The following is a 24452-nucleotide window of genomic DNA, read 5'->3' as shown; positions in this document are numbered from 1 at the left end:
ACTGTCTCATGAGGTTGGAAGTCTCAGCTACCTACCTGGCCTTTGCTGGTGAGGTTGGGAATGGAGCTACAGTATTTTCTGTGATGTTTGCCTGGAGAGTGGTTATTGACTAAAGGTCTTTTGTCTTGCTAGGATGCTCTTTGCTTAGTCCTTTGGCTCAAAGGATCAGGCTTTATTTAATTAGGATTTTTTTTTTTTTTTCCATTGGGTTGCCAGCTTCTTTAAGCCCAAGTCTGGGATCTAAGAGGCAAAAAGAAATCCTAAATGAACACATTGTCATGTCTTTCCTCAGATCCCAAAGTCCCTAGTTTGTCAGCCTTTGTCTTTCCTTCTTTCAGACTCTTTTTATGTTTGTTTCATATGTGATATCTAGGGGTTCTTGTGCTTAGAGGGAGAAATAAGGAAAAGTATGCCTACTCCATCTTCCTGGAAGTGAAAGTTGCCTTTTTCTTTTAAGGCTGACAGCCTTTAACTTTTTATATCAAATCACTATTCTGAGTATTCTATAATAATTTTTTTTAAGTGTATTTATTTTGAGAGAGAGAATGTCAGCAGGGGAGAGGCAGAGACAGAGGGAGAGAGAATCTCAAGCAGGTTCCACACCGTCAGCGTGGAGCCCGATGTGGGGCTCAGATCCATGAACCATGAGATCGTGACCTGAGCTGAAATCATGAATCGAATGCTTAACTGACTGAGCCACCCAGGTGCCCCTATCCTAGAATTCTGATACCAGGGAGACAGAAACAAGGAGTCCACCCATCCTTGTTCACTTGGAGATTAATTTATACTAGATAGGGCTTTGTGCTGCAGTGAGAGAAAAATGCTATTAGGCAATAGCCCTTGGTTTCTTTTTTTTTTTTTTATTAAAAAAAAATTTTTTTTAATGTTAATTTATTTTTGAGATGGGAGCGACAGAGCATGAGAAGGGGAGGGACAGAGAGAGAGGGAGACACAGAATCAAAAGCAGGCTCCAGGTTCTGTGCTGTTAGTACAGAGCCTGATGCGGGGCTCGAACTCACAAACTGTGAGATCATGACCTGAGCTGAAGTCAGACGCTCAACCAACTGAGCCACCCAGGCACCCCAATAGCCATTGGTTTCTCGTGTTACCCTGTTCCTTCTTCTTCCACCTAGTTATTAGTCTTGCTAGTCTCTTTGGGTAAGTCAGAGATTTGGCATTTAAATTTTTATTTTACTGCTTTGTCCACAGATTAAGATAAGTAATTCAAAGATAATAGATTACTAATACTCAAATTTTACTTTAGGGTTGGCGTTAGCTCAAGCGGTTATTTCGCATATGGTTATTACTTTAGAAAATACTTAAGAAATTTATAGTATTATTTCTTTATATAGGTATTGAAGAAAAATTTAGGCCTTTTTATGTAGATCAATTAGAAGAAAATGTAGAAGAGGATGTGACAAGTTTAAAGGTAGGTAATGCTCAAAACATTAACCTATCAAAGCATATATATTATCAATCTTGAAATTCAAAGCAATATAACTTGTTACTAAGATTTGAAGTAGGCTAGCTTAGTTAGTAATCACATGAAACAAAATTAGCGATTTTATATAGATATCATCAAGTTGGCATACTGGACCCATTCCTCCATCGAAACTAATGAAATGAGAGAAATTATATATAGCAATATGAAAACAAAAGCACAGCATCACTGGAATAGAATGGAAAGTACCACAGGTGGATCAGTCGTTCTGAGGAATTCTTGAAAGATAGAAAGCCAACAGAATTAAATTTGCTAAGACATACAACAGAAAAACAAACAAACAAACAAACACTACCCCTAAACATAATGCTGAAAAAGTAGTGGAGGAGCGAGCCTTGTGTCAACGTACCGAAGAAACAGCACGGTCACCTGGGACATCAACGATGAGATCTTTACTTGGGAACCAGGTTGTTGCAGTTTCAAAAGTTGGCTCCTCCCCCTGATAACCTTGTGCTAAGCAAAGGAGCAGCATCCACTTCAACCTGAAGCAATGAATTTGGTGTCTGGGCTATGACAAGGATTGTTACCAACAAGTAACCAAGGGAAACAAAGACCTTCCCTACATACACACCCTCAGGAAATAAGCTGCTAGCATAAGTCTTACAGCAACATACTATAATCATGAAGGCAAGACTACAGTAAAGAAAATAGGCAGGCATAAGGAGGTTTTAAGATAAAGATAAATTAAGAGAGTCAATATCCAGTGTTCCCCCACTGAATGGTCTTAGCACCCTTTGTGAAAATCAATTGCTCATACAAGGGTTTATTTCTGGGCTCTCTGTTATGTTCCATTGGTCTATGCTTATCCTTAGGCTAATACCACATTTTTTTTTATCGAAAAATTTTTTTAATGTTCATTTTTGAGAGAGAGACAGCGTGAGCAGGGGAGGGGCAGAGAGAGAGAGGGAGACACAATCTGAAGCAGGTACCAGGCTCTGGGCTGTTAGCACAGAGCCCAATGCGGGGCTTGAACCCACGGACATTGGGATCATGACCTGAGCCGAAGTTGGATGCTTAACCGACTGAGCCACCCAGGTGTCTTGAATACCACATTGTTTTGATTTCTGTAGTCTTGTAGTGAGTTTTGAAATCAGGAAGTGTGAACCTTCCAAATTTGTTCTTTTTTTTTAAGATTTTATGGCTATTTGGGAAAAAAGATTATTTTTAAAAAATATTTATTCCTCGTAAGAGCTATATGAAATTTCTACCTTTTGAAAAGACTCATTTTTCTTATAATAATTTTCTGGAACTATTTTCTACTGTTTACTAAAGTGTGCATTTACGCTCTTAATTATAGAAAGAGTATCCAGACCAAAATTCATTTGTGAAGAGAATGCATTCTCTCCAGATTGACTGTATAGCAATACCTCCAAGCAGGTCAAATTCAGGTAACATACTATGATTGAAAGTACTTTATTCATTCATTCATTCATTCATTCATTCATTCATTCATTCATTCTATTTTCTAAAGTAACTATTCATGACCGTATAAGAAACAGAAGACGCTATAATATTTAACCCCTGCCATAAGGGAATTTATAATATATTTGGGAGGGAAAATACATGTATTTGAAATAGTAAGCAACCTTGCGTTCACCAAAATCATAAAGCATCTTGAACATATATCTGATAGGGAGAAAGTGACATCAGGACAAAGAGAGGACATACGTGGAAGCATAGTCCTTGAGAAGGTCAGGGATGATGGATTCAGAGAACAAGCAGGGAGGTTGGTCTCAGATTCAAGGAGGTTACTTTTTCCCATTATAACAAAAGGGAAAACAGACAATAGGATATTGAAACCACTTAATTGCTATCTATTCTGGGGCAAGTTAACCTCTTGTAAACTTCATCCATCAAATCATGATAATTGATCCTATTCTTACAGGGCTTTTAAAGAATAAAAGAATCCATGGAAAGTGCTTAGCACCAAGCTGTTAACTATTCCTTTTGTCCAGCCCTGCCTCATACCAAGGAGACACCCACCTTCTCTGTTGCAATACAAGTCCCTTTCTTCCTTGGTCATTCCTGTGACACTCATATTTCTGTTGCTTGTTAAAATTTCTCTAGTGCTCTCTCACCACCAGGCAGTGGCTTCGTTTTATTACCTATATAACTTGTAGGAAGAGGACCATCAAGTAAATGCTTTTTGATTTGTTCTCAAAGTTTTCAGTATGTTCTGAGGTACATATTTATGATGGTGCTCAGGTTTTATTTTACTTCTTACTGCTTTATGAAACTCTTTCCAATGTTGACCTTTTGTTCTCAGCCCCAGAACAGCCCAGTTCTCTGCACAGTTCACAAGGACTTGGGATGGGCCCTGTGGAGGAATCCTGGTTTGCTCCCTCCGTAGAGTACCAGCAGGAGGAGAATGAGCTCAGCTTGCGGAGTAAACTTCAGGAGGAAGCCAACTACCATCTTTATGGCAGCCGCATGGACAGGCAGACAAAGCCGCTCAGACAGAATATGGCTTATAATAGAGAGGAAGAAAGGAGACGAAGGGTCTCCCATGACCCGTTTGCACAGCAGAAACCCTATGAGAATGTTCAGAACCCAGGAGTAAAAGGCATTCCTTATTCCAGTGCAACCAGTCATGGTAATGCAGTACACCAACCAACAGGGCTAACCAGCCAACCTCAAGTACTATACTGGAGCAATGGATTGTACAATCTGTATGGTTTGGGAGCAAGACCGTTGGATCTGGGAACACCAAGTCCAAGAGTTTGGTATGGACCAAATCCAAGCCATATGCCAAGTGTGCATAAAACTCCAGTGCCTGAGACCAACCTACTGGGAAACACACCCACCATCCCATTCAGCTCTTTGCCATCAAGAGGTAAACAGTTTTTTCAGTTACAATCTAAACAATTAAAATTTCTGAAAATAAAGCAGCCATTAGCTCTGTTGTAGACTACCAGGTAACAAGGGTGAATTGTTTGCAGTCTTCAGTTGCCAGATGCAGTTTGTAGCCATGGAATAGTCTCCATCAGACCATTTGACCTCAGTCTGGGTAGAATTCATTGTACCTGCCCACAGGTGTTGGGTTACAGGTCCTGATAACTGGTAGGCATCTTCTGCTCTAACGTTCATCACAGTGGTCCCATTATCCTAATCCCTGATGGAAGTGAAGGTCACTGCTTGTGTTCTTTTTCTTGCTTGCTGTTTTCTGAAGGTAAGAAGTCTTAGATATTTTTGTTTCTTATCTTATATAGGCCAAAGACAACCATTTGTGGTGAAAACCATAGTGTTGGGCTACCGTCACCACCATTTATCTCCACAACTCTTTTCATCTTCCCACACTGAAACTCTGTACTCATCAGGCATTAACTCCCCATTCCCTCCCACCCAGCCTCTGGCACCCACCATTCTACTTTCTTTCTCTATGAACTTAACCACTCTAGGTACTTCATATGAATGGAATCATACAGTATTTGTCCTTTTGTGACTGCCTTACTTCACTTAGCACAATGTCCTAAAGGTTCATCCATGTTGTAACCTGTGACAGAACTTCCTTCCTTTTTAAGGCTGAATAATATTCCATTGTCTGTATATAACACATTTTGTTTATTTGTTCATCTGTTGACAGACACTTGAGTGGCTGCTATAAACATGAGTGTGCAAACATGTGTTTGAGGCCCTGCTTTCGATTCCTTTGGGTATACTCCCAGAAGTGAAATTGCTGGATCATAGAGTAATTCTGTTTTTAATTTTTGAAGAACCTCCATACTGTTTACCACAGTGGTTGCACCATTTTATATTCCCACCAGCAGTACACCAGGGTTCCAGTTCATCCACATCCTTACAAACACTTGTTATTTTCTATTTTTTGTTTTTGTTAACAGTAGCCATCCTGATGGATGTGAGGTTGGTTCAGATACATTTTAAAGAAGAAAATTTCAAAGAGTGGCATAGGATAAATAACTTATACATCTGGAGTAAAGCCCTGCCCTCTTACCATATTGTATCTATTTCTCTTGCTTGCTTTTTTTTTTAATGTTTATTTATTTTTGAGAGAGGGAGAGAGAGAGAGCGTACCTGAGTGGGGGAGGGGCAGAGAGAGGGGTGGGGCAGAGGATCTGAAGTGGGCTCTGACTGTAGAGAGCCCAATGCAGGGCTCGAACTCATGAACTGTGAGATCACAATCAGAGCTGAAGTTGGACACTTAACCAACCAACCACTCAGGTGCCCCTCTCTTGCTTTCAATCTAGATATACTTACCTGTATATTTCTCTCTATTCAGATGAGTCTATAAAATGTAACATATACAACAGCGCTGGCATTCAGGTTGGAGACCATAATTATATGGAGATTGGGGGATTGAATTCAGCACTACTGGAAAGCACACACGTGAACTTGAAAGAAGAGCCAGCTTCTAAGTACCAAGATATCTTTGGTAAGATGCCCTTAAGGATCCATTGCCTAGCAACCTTGAACTTTCTTCCTTGTTTAGAAGGATCTAATGGAATCCGGAAATTTCTCTGATTATTCTCTCTGAAAATTGCCCCGTGTTTTCTCTGTAATTTCCATATAATTCCTTTGTGATTTATTTATATTTAATATGGGGATGATTACAATATCTAACTCATGGATTTGTTATGAAAATTAAATGAGTCAATATGGATAAATAGCTTAGAACACTGCCTGGCACATAGCTAGGTCAAGTGTTAAATACATCATCATCAATATTACTACTCAGACCTAGGAGATAGCTCCTTCAGGTCTTCATCAAGAGGGATTCTATAAAAGAAAGAAGACTATGCCTTCAGTAGCACCTCTGTAATAAAAATAATAGGGCTTTCTCTTACAGCTTTCCACTATGCAGGCTCATAATATTAATCCCAAAACACAACCTGGGAAAAGGAGTCACAAGGCTAAAACAATGGGATTTAAGAACGTAGCTTAATAATTAACTCTAGGATTGGCAAAACTTTTCTATCAAGGGATAGATAGTAAATATTTTAGGCTTCACTGGTCCTGAGGTCTCTTTTGCAACTACTCAAGTGACACTGTAGTACAATAGCAGCCACAGATAATATGTACACGAACAGGTATGGCTGTGCTCTAATAATAGGAGGTTCCTAACTTTTGGGCTGACAGAGGTATCTTTGAGAATCTGATGAAACCCAGGATCCCTCTCCCAGAGAGGTATTGACAAAATTTGACAAATATCTTGGGAGGTTTTGGACTGCTGATGTCCAGGGATGATGACAGAAGCTGCATTGTGGGAAGCTGAGGAAAGAACAAGAGTTGAGGGGTAAAAAAATGAGATGTCTTTTTCCTTATGTTCAGCTTTTTGAGGTAGGGTGTGGATCAAGGAAAATGTGTGTGGTGGTTATTTTATATTTTAGCCTCCTTTTGTTATTTTTATGAAGGACAAGGGAAAGAATGAGTAGAAAGAGAGGTTGTGGCTGTAGAAGAGAAGACAGACTTAGGGTAGAGGAGAAATGAGTCCCAAAATAGACCTTGAAAAGTAGATCCCTCATTCCTTAAAAGACCAGGGAAGTCACTGTAATTGAACGAATTCACACTTGATGGTCTGTGTCCTTAATAAGAGAAAAGTTAACTGTTGGGTGCAGGGGATTAGGAGTTGAATGACCTTAATTCTGGCCAAATGTAAGTGGAAAATGCCAAAAGGAACAAAAGTGGTGTTTTCCCTCGTTACATCAGGAAGGTCTGATATTAATATGGCCGCTGGCTAAAGTTGTATATTATAGCCTAGTAGCCAAGCAGGGGTTTCATTCCCAAAGCCATCAGCTGTGGCTCAGTGTTGCATGTGCTATGAGGAAGGGGTTCTCTATTGTATTCATATCAACACTCCAGATAGGCTTCCAGACATGGAAAGCATCACCCAATGAGTCAATAACTATATAATTTAGAAGTTATCTTTTTTTTTTACTGTCTCCTGGGACTCTTTCTACAGGTTTTTGAAGCTAGAATGTTCCAAATGGGTTAAAGCTTTATGTCTTCTTCTCTTTTCTGTTTGGCAGATAATATCACTAGTCTGACTGATAAACATCTGGACCCAGTCAGGGAAAATCTGGGAAGGCAATGGAAAAACTGTGCACGTAAGCTGGGCTTCACTGAATCTCAGATTGATGAAATTGACCATGACTATGAGCGAGATGGACTAAAAGAAAAGGTTTACCAGATGCTCCAAAAGTGGCTGATGAGAGAAGGCAGTAAGGGAGCCACAGTAGGAAAGCTGGCCTATGCACTCTACCAGTGTTCAAGAATAGACCTTCTGAATTATTTGATACACATCAGCCAGAGCTAATTCCAGAAAAGGCTTTGGCAGCATAAGGTAATCTCACTTAGTGAGTAACACACTGAAAATGTGCTGCCTCAGAATGTTCAGAATTCTTTCCTTCCTGATAGAGGTTCTATGTCTGCATAAAATTCTCCTGCATCCCATAGCTGGAGCATGGGAAAGAAATCTACAGCAAACATCCCACTAACCAGGAAGACCTATTAATGGTCAAGCACCACCACCCCCCCCCGCCCCGCAAAAAAAAGCCTAATTGGGTTTTGAAAGGGAGAGGAGAGGTATTTAAGGAAGATAATTTTCTTTCAGTATATTCCATAACCTTCAGTGATGCTATTCATTTCATTTCCTGGAGTTTTGTTTGAGAAGGAAAAACAAATTCAGAGAAATGTAAACTAAGTCAACTTTCTTACCTTATGCTCTCTTCTCCATGTAGGCTCCAATTATAACCAGAGTACAGTGAAATTGAGAGTTCTCTTCAAATAGTTTTTTTTTTTTTTATTAAAACTACAGTTCATTCCAAAGCTATAAGGTCTGTTAACTTCAGTATCAAATGTTGTATCAGTCACTACAGGCTTTAAAAATTACATGCAATCACCACTCCATAAATTAGCTGAATGGATTTTAAGGAGTAAGGAGAAAAAAAAATAGAGAACAAAAATATCAGAATTTTCCAGTTGTTGCAAGGAATTGCTACTAATTGTGGTTAACTACAAAAATTCTTGACTAAGTTTTTAAGTTCTTTCCTAGCATTCTGATACCTTATGTATTTTCTCAACCTCTGCCCTGAAGAGGGAGCATGTATGCTCTGACTGGAGCTTTGGGGCTGATCACTGTTGAGCAGCTTCCTCAGTTTACCCCAGGATTCTGTAGAAATTTCTTCTTTTTGTGTGTGTGTGAACTGTGATGTCAAAAAAGGACTGCTTCAAAGCTTGGTCACCGTGCCTTTAGCTAGCATCATTCAAAGTCCTCCTGAAACTCAGGAATGAGTGAAGGAACCAGAAGACCAGAAGACTGAAGCCAACCAGGCCATCCAGTATCACTGTCTGCACTTTGATAAACAGAGAGGGTATGTCATTGTGCTTAGCCCTTCCAGGAGGGAGAGAAGGATGCAGCGTGGTGACTCCGGCTGTCAGAACAGATTCTAGGAACTGGTGATTGATAACAGTATTGTGGTTCTGGTTCTAAATCCCCTCTGGCCCTAAATGATATACATACACACACACACCCCTGAGGTGGGACTGTAAAACAGGATTTCTCAACTTCTGCACTATTGGGATCTTGGGCCAGGTAATTCTTTCTTGTGGGGGCTGCCCTGTGCATTGGAGGATTTGGATGTTTGAAAGTGCCCTCTACCTGCTAGAAGCCAATAGTGCTGTTCTCCCCTACTCTATCTTCAGTTGTGACAAGACACTGCCACATACATGTTCCCTGCAAGTGCAAAACCGCCCCCGGTTGAGAAGAGCAGTGCCATAAAGTAATGAACCTCAGCCCCTTATCCACAGATATCCAGGCTCACTATTAGTTGCCACATAGCATTCGATCACATAGACCAAAAGGAAAATTGAACGGGGCAAGAGTCCCAGGCTTTGCTGGGGTGGGGGTGGGGGTGGGGGTGGATCATTGCTTTTCTAAGTGTATCCCTTGTACCTCTGTCCTCTAACAGTATTTAAATTCTCTAAATTCCCAAGAGATTGAATGATCAATGTTTTAAGAGGCAAAAATGGAATGTATTTTTAATGGCCTTCTAAAAATAAAATTTTGTACCTCAAATATAAGTAATTGAAATGATGTGTTTGTAAACGAAACTGTTTGGGCTTCTCCACGTAGGTTGACATTTCCTGTATGAACTCTCCTTTTCACCCTCCTGCTATTAGCAGGCAAGAGGAAGTGATGGTATAAAGGGGAAGCTTCTGGACAGCGCTATTTGTCTCTCAGGATGAAAACTTGCTGCCTTGAGAGCCTGCAGCATTGCTGTCCTTCAAACATGATTCAGAAGTCCTTCCTCCAGCCCCCACTCTGTCAAAACTGGGCTGAAAAGAGCCAAATTTGTATCTAAGGAGTTTCAATACAAGAAAATCAATTGGGTAGAAAATCACTTAAGTGAGATGACACAGACTACAAGATGAGAGAGAAGCCTATCCATACCTTTGTTCCAAAAAAGATATTCAGACCCTAAGGTTACTACTGGTAAATAACACCTCCAGCTCTCACAGCTTTGTGATATCAGTATATTTTCCACTTGTTGCTGTGGTTTCAGTATTTGTTTTGGCTCCATAAAATGAAATTAGGTCTTCAGGAATAGTTCTTTCTTTCTCAGAAAATGGTTTAAATAATATTTTGATGTACATTTTAATGTGCACTACTTCTAAAAGTCTTTTTTTATAATAATATAAATAAAACTAGGTGTTTACTAAGATAAATGGCTTAGCCAATTTCAGATGAAAGTGTTTTCCATCAGAAGTGGGCTGTGACGGGGCACCTGGGTGGCTCAGTCGGTTGAGCATCCGACTTTGACTCAGGTCATGATCTCACGGTCTGCCAGTTCCAGCCCTGCGTTGCACTCTGTGCTGACAGCTCAGAGCCTGGAGCCTGCTTCGGATTCTGTGTCTCACTCTCTGCCCCTCCCCTGTTTATGCTCTCTCTCTCTCTCTCTCTCAAAAATGAATAAACATGAAAAAAAAAAAGTGGGCTGTGACACTACAGTGGAAAACAAGCTCAAGCTGACTTTATGAATGGTAAAAATTTCCTTGCCACAATGTGCAAAAGTAGATGATATTCTAATGTCTCTCGATACAAGGGTAACCATGTCAATGAGATCAATTCTTTTTGTCACATCTGTTGTAGGATAAAAAATATCTACTAACCGCCAAAACTGAATTTAATACAAAATCATGGTTTAATTTTTAAATTTACTTTATTTAGCCCATTGGGTTTTAATTTTTTAGGAGGAGTAAGAAGTGAAATATTGATGGTTTTTGCCCATTGCAATCAGCCAGGGTTAATGTGCAGTTTCACTAAAAAGGACTAAAGTGAAACAAAACTAAACAAAACAGAACAAAATGAGGAGTAAGAAGTGAAATACTGATGGTTTTGCCCATTGCAATCAGCTAGGGTTAAAGTGCAATTTCACTGAAAAGGACTGAAGTGAAACAAAACAAAACACTAGGTATTTATATGTTCAAGATCTTAGAAGCATCTGAAAATGTTTTTATATTTTATTTTTCCTTTTTGTATTATTATTTTTAAAGTAATCCAACCTGGGTCTTGAACTCCTGACTCCTAGATCAAGAGACCAAGAGTCTCAGGCTCTACCCACTGAGCTAGCCAGGCACCCCCAAAGAAGCATCTGGTTACAAAGAAATCATTGAAGGCCTAATGCTGTTACAGTGAATTCCACAACACATAACAATCCAAATACAGGTTCTGAAACCAAGCAGGCTTAAATTCTCCTCTGTACTGTAGCTATGTACTCAGGGCCTGCTTTCTAACCTCTCTTAATCTCAGTTTCCTCATTTTATAAATAGGCCAATAAGGTTGATGTGAGGATTAAAATAATGCATCATAAGGTGCCTGGCACAAAGTTACTCTTTAATCAAAACTGCACAATAGTGTTATACATAAAGGACTAGTTCTCAAGTGTACACTTAAAAACAAATTGTAACCAATAACTTAAATCTACCATTTTTCACAGTGCTACCATTTTTGCTGATTTATCAGTGGGATAATGTATTAAAAATTGTACAGACAACTATTTTTAACTCATGATCTCTGATAAATCCCAGTCAACCTCTCAGGAAAAAATAAGGAAACGCTGACCCACCAAAGATTTCTGAAAGTCAGATGATAACAGCTGAACTGTATTTCTCGTTCCTTCTATGCAGGAAATTGATGTAGATTTATGTTGAGAGAAATTTTTGCCCCAGAAACTCAAATGGGCCAGTGAGGATACTGCAGGTATCAGAACCCCCATGGCTGTAACATGTTACATAATGTCTCAAAGTTCATATTATGGCATGTGTCAGAATTTTCATCCTTTTTTTTTTTTTTTTTTTTTTTAATCTTTGAACGTTTATTTTTGAAAGGGGGAGGGGAGGGCAGAGAGGGAAGGAGACAGAATCTGAAGCAGGCTCCAGGTTCTGACGTAACAGCACAGAGCCCATGTGGGGCTGGAACTCACAAACCCTGAGATCCGGACCTGAGCCACAGTTGGTGACTTACCCAACTGAGCCACCCAGGCGTCCCTCCATCTTTAAAGAACAACATTCCATTACATGTATACACAGGTATAATAAACCTTCATCCCTCCATTGACATATGGGTTGTTTTCCAATTTTCCACTTTGGCTATTGTGAATAATGCTATGACCATAAATAGCTTTGAGACACTTATCAATTCTTTGGGGGTATATACCCACAGGTGGAATTGCTAGATCATATAATTGTACCTTTAATTTTTTTGAGCACCCGCCACGCAATTTTCCACCACCACTGCACTATTTTGTATTCCCACCAGCAGCACACAGGGTTCCAATTTCTCCACATACTCACCAACACTATTTTTTTTTTTTTTACAATAGCCATACCAAACAATGAGTATGAGGTAATATGAAGGAAAAAAAAAATAATGCCATCATTCCTAGAAGCAAATGCATTTCACTCCACCGACGGCAGCCAGTCTTGAAGCCTCCTTCTCCGTCCACAGGTCCGTCCACAGGTCCCTCCTCACCACCCACTCCCTGAGAAGGGCGGGATGGGGGAGGGGTGCAGCCTCGCCTCTCTGGAGGGACTGGTCACCGCGGCGGTGGGAGGGCAAAGCCGACTGGGACGTACCCCTCGTGAGCCAGAGCTGGCAGCAGACGATCTGTGTTGCGGTACCACTGGGACTTCGAGCCCCGTTTCTGACAAGGGTCACAAAGAGCCCGGCGGGCTCTTAGCGGGTCCTAGCATCCCGGCGTGACAAGCCGAAGCGGGCGACAGGCTGTGGCCGGAAGTTCAGGAGCAGCGGGGTTCTGTCGGGGCAAGGCGGAGGGTGTTGAGGGCGGCCGCTAGACCTAGGCTCTTGCATGTTTCCTGGCGACGGGGCTTAGCGGGACGTAGTGGGGCGGGGCGCAGTCTTGTTCTCAGACGGTGCTGGCGGTGGGGTGTGCGGGGGGGTGGGGCGCGGGGTGGACGCGGGGCGGTCGGTGGAGCCGGCGCATGCGCGCTCCGGGGCTCAGCGGAGCCTGTGACCATGGCTGAAGTGCTGGGCGGCCGCGCAGTGCGGCAGGTGCGGCTACTCCTGTCGGTGCTGAAGCCAGGGAACCACGTCCCGTATGCTGGGCCTGCAGCCGCATTCGGGTAATGATGCCCTCTTCCCTCCGGGGGCCCCTGCGGCCAGGGTTGCGTGCTGGGGGGCAGTGGGAGGGCAACGCGCCAGCCAGGAGGCGGGCGGGCAGGGCGGTGCGGGCTGCTGCCGTGGGCGCAGCCTCGCTGCCCTCTCGCCCTTTGCTCCAAGACCCGAGCCTGTCCCACGTGGGTGCGCGGGAGGCGGTGGAAGTAACCACGTATGCTGCTCCTGGCCTTGGCACTGCAGCCGTGCGTCAGCTTCAGTTCTGTGACTCGAGAGCCCTAAAGGACTTGGGTGATGGAGTCCAAGCCCCTCGTGTGGACGAGAGACCCAGGGAGGTAACGTAATTTGCCCATAGTCACAGACACACTCATGACCGAGATTAGAATCTCAAACCCTTCATTCTTGGCTGCTCTGCCCTGTGTCTTCACACCCTCAGGGCTCCAGTGTCTCCTGCTTCTTATATCAAAAACCAGCCTGAGAATCTCCTTAAGCTATGAGCTGTTGTAGTCAGGCCCAAGCCCCTGAGTCATCGTTATCACCTTCTTGTTCTCCTTCTTTTTTCTTTTTCTTTTTTCCCCCTTATTTTGAACTGTAATGTGCAAAAAAACCACCTTGGGAACCTGGGAAAATTCACAATCCTTGGCCTGACTCTCAGAGCTTATGGTGTAGGTGGAGAAAGCCAAGAATCTGCCTTTTTCTTTTCTGACCCTCCCTATCCCTCATGCATATTTCGAGATAAAACAACAAAAACAGCTAGATTAATCTCTGACCTACCGTCTTTTTTTAAAATGTTTATTTATTTTATTTATTTATTTTAAGGGAGAGAGGGAATCCCAAGCAGGCTCCACGCTCAGTGCAGAGCCCCACTTGGGGCTGGACCCCACAACCATGAGATCATGACCTGAGCCAAAACCAAGAGCCCCAGGCTTAACGAACTGAGCTATCCAGGCGCCCTCCCCCTTTTTTAAGTGTCTGACCTACTGTCTTAAAAATGGGTGCCCTTGGCCCCAAGAGATACTAAGAAGAAAATGTAGTTAGAGCAGCATGAAACTTGCTTTACTTTATTCTCTCTACCTGTACACAAATGTACACAGGATATGTATGCAATTAACTGCTGATGGATCAGTTCCATTTATAGGAAAAGTCAAATGCTAGATGGGTACCTGGCATTCAGAATTTGAGTTGATCTGGGGCGCCTGGGTGGTTCAGACGGTTAAGCAACTGACTTAGGCTCAGGTTATGATCTCACAGTTTGTGAGTTCGAGCCCCACATTGGGCTCTGTGCTGACAGCTCAGAGCCTGGAGCCTGCTTTGGATTCTGTGTCTCCATCTGTCTCTGCCCCACCCCTGCTTGCACCCTGTCTCTCAAAAATGAATAAACGTTAAAAAAAAATTTAGAATTTGAGTTGATCTAATGTGGAAACTTCTCATTTGAAAGTTTGATTTGGAAGGAGAAGGGAAAAATCTGACCAGCTTTAAATTTTTATGTTGTGATTAACTAGTTCTTGAATTTCATATTTGATTTATTTAAATTCTTTTTAAATATTTTAGAACTTTTAGAAGACTTTTGGGACTATTTTAATACAGATGGAAAAATATGTCAATGTTCACAGCTGTATAAATCTACATGGAAAAATGGAAATTTATCCAGTTTCCAATTTGCAGAAAGAGATTGAAATAAGGTTACTATGTGCCAGTACCCAAGTTAAGATAGGTTATTTCATGGTTGCAGGAAGGCCCCATCCATTTAATGTTAATCGTTCTTCCTAAAACATCTCTGAAAAACCGGTTTCTCTGGATTTCAAACTGCCGTTTCATAAATGCACTTGCAAGTTGATATTACATGTAATCAGAGAAAACCAGCAGTGGTATTCGTTAATCCTGAAATGAGGCTGCAGCCCAATGTAAGCAGGTGAAAGCTCTGCTTTTAAAACCTTTGCCTCAGAACAGCCGGTGCCCAACCTACACTTGAGTTGTGTTCCAAAAGCTTGTTTTTGTAAGTCTGTTGTTTGGAACTCTCTTTTTTATTTTGTAGTCTGTAAAGTGGTTTGTTCCAGGACTGGGTAAGAAGGCTTTTCTACCTGCAGTTGTATGTTACGTACAGTTACAGTATTAGTAATTTATAGAACCTAATAACCTGTCGGAAGAAAACTGTTTTCTGAGTTCAACCTTGGGATGATCTGCCTGAGAATCAAAGACCCTCCTTTCCCTGGCACTGCCTTGTTCCTTCTGTCTGGCAGTCCGGGTGAGTGGCCCCAGGGCTAGAGCCCTGTTGGGGACTTTGTTCAGCTTCCAGGTTACAGAAAAAACAAGGCCTCTGGTGTTTACAAGGCTGCATTGCTACTTCCTAGCTGCACAAATGTAAGCAAGTTACTTAACCTCTCTGAGCCAAGTGCCTTGCACTTCTGAGGATTTGAGACAATAAATGTAAAAGTCCTGGGATATAATAATAATTCACTAATTAGTTGCTACAATTAATAATGATACAGATAAGAATATCTAATAATGCAGTGTGTAAAAGATGCAAAATAAGTCCTCAAAATTCATTTAATTCCAAGCCCTAGGGGGTAGCTAATTATTAGAGTTAATAGTTACTTTGGAAAAAATATACAACAGAAATAGCCGAACATAAGAGATACAGAGAACTTGTAGGACTTTCAAAGTGAGGATGTGTTTTATTAATTGACCCCATTTTTCTTTTTTTTTTTTTTTAATTTTTATAACATTTATTTATTTTTTTGAGAGACGGAAGGCGGGGGCAGAGAGAGAGGGAGACACAGAATCCGAAGTAAGCTCCAGGCTCCAAGCTGTCAGCACAGAGCCTGATGTGGGGCTCAGACTCACAAACTGTGAGATCATGACTTGAGCTGAAGTCAGATGTTTAGCCGATTGAGCCACCCATGTCTCCCTACCCCATTTTTGTTTCTAAGCAAAGGGCAAAATGCCAAAGGCTCTGATGTCATACACTCAGGTATAAATAACTAGTAATGTGACTGGGGCAAGTTGCCTAAACACTCCAATCTTCAGGTTCCTCAAAGGTAAAATTAGGGTAAATATAATGTAAGCTCTTAGTAGAGTTCATTATTTAGCTTAATAATGAAACTAAATGTGAGTTTTAGTTTATTTTCCGCAAGCTGTTAAATTCTTGCTTTCCACCACAGTAAACTTTCCTTCTTTGAAGGGAGCAGCTCAAGCCCCCTCAGTCCAGAAGATATTGTGTTGTATTGCTCCTGACCTCCTTCTAACCCTTTCACAAAATTGCCTATCCAGCCACCCAGAAAAAGAAAGTCAAGGACAAATATGAGGTAAGATATAGGCTGTTCTAGGTGAGCGTGCCTTCCTATATAGGCTGTTTTCAATAGGGAGATAGGATTTTTTTTTTTCCTTCTACAAGAAATTAACTCAGTATAGTTGTTCTCAACCTTGGTTGCTTATTGGAATCTCTTGGGAAATTAAAAAAAAACACAGATGCTTGTATCCCACCACAGAGATTTTGATTTAGTACAGTCTGGGCATCTGGAGATTTAAATTTGCCAGATGATGCAAATCTAAGTTTGACCCTCACTGATGTAGTGGGAAGTTGGAAATATTCTCATAAAAAGGGGCTGATTAGCAGCTGTGTAGATGTTGGTTAAGGTGTGGGGAACTTAGTGTCTGATGTCTGCACCCTCAGAATCTCCTGTATCCCCCAACTTCTCTGTCATAATACTAGGCAAACTGCATAGTACCTGCTAGTTGCAGATTTAATTATCTGTCTTTCCTGCCAGCCTCTAAACTACATGGAGGGCCCAGAGCAATAGGAGTTTAGGAAGTACATGAATGAATGAATAAATAGTACAGTAGAGTTTTGGTGTTATTGACAGCACATGTCAGTGTGCTCACTGCAGCAGCACACATACTAAAATTGGATTGATACACAGAAGATTAGCATGGCCCCTGTGCAATGATGACACGCAAATTTGTGAAACCTCTCATATTTAAAAAAATAATAGAGGGGCGCCTGGGTGGCTCAGTCGGTTAAGCGTCCGATGTCGGCTCAGGTCATGATCTCACGGTCCGTGAGTTCGAGCCCCGCGTCGGGCTCTGTGCTGACAGCTCAGAGCCTGGAGCCTGCTTTGGATTCTGTGTCTCCCTCTCTCTCTGACCTTCCCCCGTTCATGCTCTGTCTCTCTCTGTCTCAAAAATAAATAAACATTAAAAAAAATAATAAAAAAATAATAGAAAAAGGAAGCACCTGTCAGGGTTCTGCCCCAGTCATTGAGTGATAGTCTCTCCCAGGATTGTCCTAGGCAGTTTATATATATATATATTTTAAATGTTTTATTTATTTTTTTGAGAGAGTGCAAGCAGGCGAGGGGCAGAGAGGATCCAGAGTGGGCTCTGCATTGACAGCAGCGAGCCTGATGTGCGGCTTGAATTCCTGAACTGTGAGACCATGACCTGAGCCTAAGTCAGAGGTTCAGCCGACTGAGCCACCCAAGACACCCACTAGACAGTTAATGGTTTTAACTCTCCACAGGTGATTCCAGTGAGCACACCTGCTTAAGAACACCTGGGTTAGAGAAGCAACGTGATTATTAGGGAGAAAGTGGTGGTAAAGATGGATTGACACCTGAAAGATTCATTTTTGGTCTTTATAAATTTTCTGAAGTTTTGTATCCTTTTTCCTATGTGAGAGTTTGATTGTGGTTCAAGTAATAAGCACATTTCAGGGCCATCAAAGGCTTGGTCTCTGCAGCCTGATTTTTCTTTTAACACACATAACGTGAGGCCTGAATTACTGTCCAAGAGCCCCTTGATAAGCTGGAGAAAAAATGCTTTACTCATTTCATTGGTCTTATATTTATGTGAAAATAAATCATTCAATAATTCTGTTTTTTAATAAAATGCTTTTTCTTGTATTTGTAATTGATTTGCTTTGATTTGCTTTCATTCATAAACAGTTCTCTGCCCTGTTTCCTCCACCTGGAGATTGATAAAAGGTTTTTGGCAGCCTCCATTAACCCCAGTGGGTGGGCTGATGTGATAGTGGCATGTACCTCTGGTGTGGTGACATACAGGATGTTGATGACAAGGCACTAGGGGCATTTTCTTTCCCCTCAGCCTAGCTTCAAGCCCCCTTGGCATTTGGCCCCAACCTTTGCTCACTCTTTGCCCCCGTACCCCTGCCAGACTGAACACTGCCTTTCCCCCGACATATGTCCCTTGCTTCCGGGCCTTTGATCATGCTATTTCTTCTTCTAGGAGCACCCTCCCCACCACATTCTTTTTTTCAAAATTTTACTCCTCTTGGAAGTTAATTGAAATGCTACTTTTTCACTCCTCTTCAGATACCTCTATTCAACCCTGATAATGGTCTCTGTCTCCCTTCTTTTTTTTTTTTAATTTTTTTTTAATGTTTGTTTATTTTTGAGAGAGAGACAGAGCATGAGCAGGGGAGAGGCAGAGAGAGAGGAGAGACAGAATCTGAAACAGGCTGCAGGCTCTGAGCTGTCAGCACAGAGCCCAACGCGGGGCTTGAACCCATGAACAGCGAGATCGTGACCTGAGCCGAAGTCAGACACTCAACCAACTGAGCCACCCAGATGCCCCTGTCTCCCTTCTAAAACCATCTTCTGCCTTAGTAAACCCTTCCCTGACATTGAGTTCCATTATGCCAAATCTAGACTACATGGTTTTTACATTCATCTTAGGCAACCAAAAGATGGGATGGGGTTAATTGAGAGGAAAAGTTTGGAACAGGGAATCCAAACACAGGTATAGCAAAATGCAAAGGGAATTTAGAGGTTTTTTGCAGAAGAGACTTCAGAATGATCATGAAAGCTGAAGGAAAGGAAGCCCCTGGAAGGCAGTGCCCTTGTGGGGGCCCCTGAACAGATGCACCTAGTGAGAGCACACCCAGCCATGAAAACTTGGGACATTGAGAAAGATACTGTGCATAACCTCCTCACAGCACAAGATGATTCTTACAAGCATTCTTGAATACCACCAAGGAAGGGAGACCCTCAAAGATCTTTAGGGCATGAGGTGTAATAAAGGTACATGTTATCACTAACATGAGCCATGCAAATGCTAGTCACCTCTAGTTAGGGAGCTGCATCATTCCTGTGTGGTGAATATAGGAAACACTAATAACTTGTTCCAACCGGGCTCCTCATGCTTCTTGTCTCAGTCATAACCTACGCCTCCCTGACAGATTGCAGAGCAAATCTCTTGTGTCTTTTATCTTCTCTCCTACTAGATTGTGGGCAAAACAGATGTGTCAATAAATGTTTGTGTAAATGAATCATTCTTACTAGAGTGTTATTTGCTTTTATCTGGATCCTAGAGCCATCTGAACAGTACAAATGAATGACTCAGAAGAATAGGACATTGATAAGTAACATGGCAGTGTCAGTATGACAACACGCTTGTTCAGTGGCTTTGTTACTGCTCCTCATAATTTTCCTATAGGTAATGAGCTTATGGTTATGTCCCGGCTTTATTACCACCCAATTCTGTCCTATTTGCAGAAGTTGTGTTAAGACTTGGTGTACCTGCATTCAGCACATCCGTTTCTGCATGCTCATTTTAAATGGGCGATGACATGAAACCCAAAGAGGAAAGAGCACCTCATTTTGTAAAAAGTGCTTCATTTCAATAAGCATTTTAACTAACTGCAGAAATAGGAGTAAAGAGTATGTAAAAGAAAAAGAGAGGCAGCGGTTAATTTAAATTCCTTAATATTCTGTGTGGAGAAGAGGAGCACCTCCTTCTCGCATCTGTCTTGGCATACCAAAATGTCCCTTCCATGTGTCACTCAGCTGTTTGGGAAATTGGTGGGGAGGCTGTTAGGGCCTGATGCAGGAGCCATGTATGTGTTCCATTGCTATATATCCCTGCATAGTCGTTCTAGAGCTTCTGGAAGAGCAGGAGAGGACAGTTTCTTCAGAGAAGGACCCTTGGTAAGGTACACATGTGAGTCAGAACAGACCCTGGCCTTGATTCTGGCCCAAGGTGCACTCCTGTGCCAACATGTCCAGTTAGATCCTGTGTCGGAGGTTTTGGGCCAAGGAGGGTCCACGGTACAGGGGAGGGCTCTTGGGATGGAAGCTTATGGACCTGGCTATTTAACAACACAAATATTTCAACATGTTAAAAACCGGTCCGGCCATAGCAGTGCAGATAGGCATTCCTGCTAAGAATGCTTCTGTGGCTGGCTAGAGAACATGAGAGGCCATACTCCTAAAGGACTGCCTGGAGACCCCTGAGACCATCTCACCTTTAGGAACTCTGTCGATGCAGCTGAAGTTCAGGTAATCCCTTTAGATCTGTTCTAAGGTCTGCCCTGTTGTTGCTGACCCTAATGTTCCATTGTGTGGAGCTCCTGTGTCAGCCTGCACACTGGCCCCCTGGCTTCCAGCTCACCAGGCATGTGCCCATGGGACCTGTGTGGCCACTGGTTGCAGCAACATGTCAGTACTTTTGTAGGGTAAGTCCTGGGCTGGTGTTGTAGGATATTCACATATGAAGGCACAGTTCAGATCTGCAGTCTAGAAAGGTCCCTTTTCAGGTTGGAAAAACTTAAGCACACATCAGAGTAATCCAAGAAGCCTGAGGAGGGTCCTGGAGCTGACGCGGGTATGTAAAAGGACAATTTTGTCATATTAACATTTGTGCTAAGTAATTTTTCTTTGGGGATGGGATTTTTCTCTTCCAGCACCTCAGTAACCTCTGCCAAAGTGGCCGTGAATGGTGTCCACTTGCATTATCAGCGGACTGGAGAGGGAGAGCATGCGGTCCTGCTGCTTCCTGGAATGTTGGGTCTGGAAGTTTTTTCATGGAATTTGCATGCTGTGTAGTCTAGGATGCATTCACAATAGTAGATGCCAAATGTTGATTATTAACTTTAGTGCTTTGCTGAAATGCTTTAGGCGTTTTATTTATTTATTTGTGAGAGAGGGAGGGAGACGCAGAATCTGAAGCAGGCTCCAGGCTCTGAGCTGTTGGCACAGAGCCCGACACGGGGTTTGAACCCATGAATCATGAGATCATGACCCGAACCAAAGCCAAACGCTCAACTGATGAGCACCCCAGGCACCCCTTAAATGCTTTAATATTTGCTACAAATTTAAGTGACTCAGAAAAGAAAGGCAACCTTCTACTCTATGTAGTCTTTATTCCTTTAAATACCTGGGTTTTTTTCTCCTACAGACATACTGTGTAGTTGCCTACAATTTGGGAAGATGATAGGAGTTGAGGAAAGGGGTGTGGGAAGAAGGGATAGATGAAGGTAGAAGATGAGCTAGTGACCAACCATCCCAGTGTGCCTGGAATTGAGGGGTTCCAGGATACAAGACTTCCAGTGCTAAAACATGGATTGCCCTGTTGCAGTTGATTATGTGCTCAATTAAAATAAGAGCTAAGAACAAGCTTAGTTTAAAGCCTTTTTGTAAATCAAAATTTAATTGGCATGAATGGAGCATGGTGAAGCCAACTGAATCTGTCTCATTTTCCAGATAAGTAATTTACATGTAGACAGTTTAGGGGGATAATTTCCAGCAATCCCAGGACATCTCAGATTTGGTTTTAAGGGCTTTAATATTGTTTTGACTTAAATAATCCCAATATATACTATTTCCTTATGACTTTTTTCTTCTAAAATAAAATGCTAAAATTTTCAATTACTTGATGGTTCCACTTGACTGAGCCTTAGCTGATTGTGGTACTATTGTAGCTATTGAAGCATCTTTGTCTAGATAGTATTTAGTATTTTTTTTTCCTCCTAAACTTTTGTAACAAAGGAGGAGATTTACTCTATTGACTGGTGTAGGTCTAAAGGTATCTATAAAGTAGTGAACAAGTTACCGACTTAAATTTCCATTATTTCAGTATTGTGATCGTGATCCAGGTATAAAACACTTTTCATAACTTAATTTCTTTATGTAAAACGTTAACCTGATCCCCAAATTAAAAACAGTGAGATTCTCTCTTCCAGTCCTCTGTCACCTAGCACCCAGTACCCTTCCCCACAGGCAACCAGTATTGTGTTTCCTTCTCAGGTATCATATACTGGTAACTATTCCTTAAAATAACTTTTTAAAGGTTTTAGTATTCTTTAGTATTTAGTATTTGGTATTCAGATGTATACCTGTGTGCCAGAAAAGAAGCGTCTCATCATTTCTGAAATTGGTCTTGAGATAAACTGTTCCCTTTTCCCACCTTCTCACCTCCTGCACCTCCTTCAGGGTGGTTCCCATGTGGAAGTCTCTTCAGTCCAGGGACCACAAGAGATGCTTTGTGTGTCAGAATAGTAGACATGCGCTTGAAATCCATTTATATTTTTGCCTTAGGTTTCCTGAATGATTTATTTACCTGATGGTGAGAAAGATAGATCTTTCCAGGAAGAATGGTAGTCCTATAATAATTAACATTATCCTGTAACAGAATCCTGTAACATCTTGAAAGACATTTTCTAATAGTAGCTTGTTTATCAAGCAAGATGTTCAGTATCCATGTGTGGCCTGAGCTACAAGTTCTTAGAAAGTAAGCAGACTTTAAAAATGAAATGCTGGGGCGCCTGGGTGGCTCAGTCGGTTAAGCGTCCGACTTCGGCTCAGGTCATGATCTCACGGCCGGTGAGTTCGAGCCCAACGGGGCTCTGTGCTGATGGCTCAGAGCCTGGAGCCTGCTTCGGATTCTGTGTCTCCCTCGCTCTCTGACCCTCCCCCATTCATGCTCTGTCTCTTTCTGTCTCAAAAATAAATAAACATTAAAAAAAAATTTAAATAAATAAATAAATAAATAAATAAATAAAAATAAAAATAAAAATGAAATGCTGACTCGTCCCTAGACTGGGCTCCTTGAGAGTCTGGCCTTCTGGGCCACATGCAGTAGGTGTGTGCACACAGTGGCCGTGACCTCGCAGGTGGGCTGGGAATTGCTAGTCAGGTCCACCACAGGCTCAAGAACATAGTTCTGCTGGTTAACGTTTGCTGCTGTTTTTTTGGTTTTTGTTTGTTTGTTTGGTTTTTAAATTTTTTTTTAACTTTTTTTAATTAATTTATTTTTTATTTTTGAGACAGGGAGAGACAGAGCATGAACAGGGGAGGGTCAGAGAGAGGGAGACACAGAATCCGAAGCAGGCTCCAGGCTCCGAGCGGTCAGCACAGAGCCCAACGCGGGGCTCGAACTCACGGACCGCGAGATCATGACCTGAGCCGAAGTCGGCCGCTTAACCCACTGAGCCACCGAGGCGCCCCGCGTTTGCTGGTGTTTTAATGAAATAATTAATTTGATTTCCTCCCTCCACATCCTGCCCTCCCCCTGATTTCAGTGTCTTCGTTGAGTTTTCTGGTATTTATTTATAACCAGAAAATAAAATCTTCAGGGCTGTTCACATTTGCTTAGTAAAAAACACCTGGAAATTTAGAATTGTCCTTTGAATAACTTGTACCAAATCTCATACATTTGTTGACAGATAATATTGGGATCTCTCTCATTTATAAGTCATTTTTTTTAATGTTTATTTTTTTGAGAGAGAGAGAGAGTGAGCGTGCGCGCACACAAGTGGGGGAGGGGCAGAGAGCGAGGAAGACGCAGAATCTGAAGCAAGCTCTGAGCTGTCATCACAGAACCTGATACAGGGCTCGAACCCACATATCGTGAGATCATGACCTGAGCCGAAGTTGGATGCTTAACTGCCTGAGCCACTCAGGTGCCCCTATAACAGCCAGTTTTTTAAAAGGAAAGAAAAAATAACCCAGAAACATATCATACCAATAAGTCAATTTCTATGCAATTTCATGAATTCCTTTTTTTTTTTTTTTTTTTAAGGAAGATTAATTGAAAAAGTATCAAAAATACTGAAATAATACAGGGCCAAGTGTATTGGAGCCTCTGTCCTCAAAGTAGCCACTGGGAGGAGACAAAAGGCAGGTCTGAACTCTACCAGGAAAGGAAGTCAGCCTTCCAGTAAATGGATTTCATCATCACAAGACTATTTTGCTGACTGCATCCCACTGTCTAACTTTGAGTAGAAACTAGTTACTTTGTTTTAAGATTGTAGTTGTTTCTGCTTTTACTGTAATGTGTTTGAAATAATGAAATCCTTCACCTGAGGGTAACCAAGTGGCTGTTTTTAGGAAGTGGAGAGACTGATTTTGGACCTCAGATTAAGAACCTCAATAAAAAGCTCTTCACGGTGGTTGCCTGGGATCCTCGAGGATATGGACATTCCAGACCCCCAGATCGAGATTTCCCATTGGACTTTTTTGAAAGGGATGCAAAAGATGCAGTTGATTTGATGAAGGTGGGTCTCTCAGGGAAGAGCCCAGAGGAGGGAGGATGACTGGGCCTGTCTTCATCTATTTTGTTTTTGTT

The 24452-nt window shown here is 41.8% G+C and overlaps 2 protein-coding genes and 1 non-coding gene across 12 annotated transcripts in view; all 3 read left to right on the top strand.

Annotated features, from left to right (window-relative positions):
* RIPK1 (receptor interacting serine/threonine kinase 1) overlaps nucleotides 1–10240 on the top strand; it is a 73176-nt gene extending 62936 nt beyond the window's left edge. For all 5 annotated transcript variants that reach the window (XM_015534887.2, XM_007073154.3, XM_042985858.1 and 2 more), the window contains exons 7-11: nucleotides 1353–1429; nucleotides 2799–2889; nucleotides 3768–4334; nucleotides 5739–5891; nucleotides 7486–10240. In XM_015534887.2, coding sequence (XP_015390373.2) covers nucleotides 1353–1429; nucleotides 2799–2889; nucleotides 3768–4334; nucleotides 5739–5891; nucleotides 7486–7772 — 1175 coding nt within the window. In that variant the 3' untranslated portion in view covers nucleotides 7773–10240. The remainder of the gene's footprint in view (nucleotides 1–1352; nucleotides 1430–2798; nucleotides 2890–3767; nucleotides 4335–5738; nucleotides 5892–7485) is intronic.
* Nucleotides 10241–12367: 2127 nt separating this feature from the next.
* The window catches only part of BPHL (biphenyl hydrolase like), a 38879-nt gene continuing 26794 nt past the window's right edge, over nucleotides 12368–24452 (top strand). For 2 of the 6 annotated variants that reach the window (XM_042985855.1, XM_042985850.1), the window contains exons 1-3: nucleotides 12980–13099; nucleotides 20791–20894; nucleotides 24215–24381. In XM_042985855.1, the coding sequence (XP_042841789.1) occupies nucleotides 12993–13099; nucleotides 20791–20894; nucleotides 24215–24381 (378 nt within the window). In that variant the 5' untranslated portion in view covers nucleotides 12980–12992. Of the gene's footprint in view, nucleotides 12477–12979; nucleotides 13100–13372; nucleotides 13427–16252; nucleotides 16397–20790; nucleotides 20895–24214; nucleotides 24382–24452 lie in introns of those variants that run through there. The other 4 variants (XM_042985852.1, XM_042985851.1, XM_042985854.1 and 1 more) reach the window with 4 other exon arrangements.
* LOC122238888 lies at nucleotides 16966–17072 on the top strand. Its single transcript, XR_006218038.1, has one exon. It is a non-coding gene; the product is annotated as a U6 spliceosomal RNA (small nuclear RNA).

The sequence above is a fragment of the Panthera tigris genome, chromosome B2, assembly GCF_018350195.1.
Source record: "Panthera tigris isolate Pti1 chromosome B2, P.tigris_Pti1_mat1.1, whole genome shotgun sequence".
NCBI lineage: Eukaryota > Metazoa > Chordata > Mammalia > Carnivora > Felidae > Panthera > Panthera tigris.
Note: the sequence above shows the minus strand (reverse complement) of the source record. Positions and strands in the feature narration are given on the sequence as shown.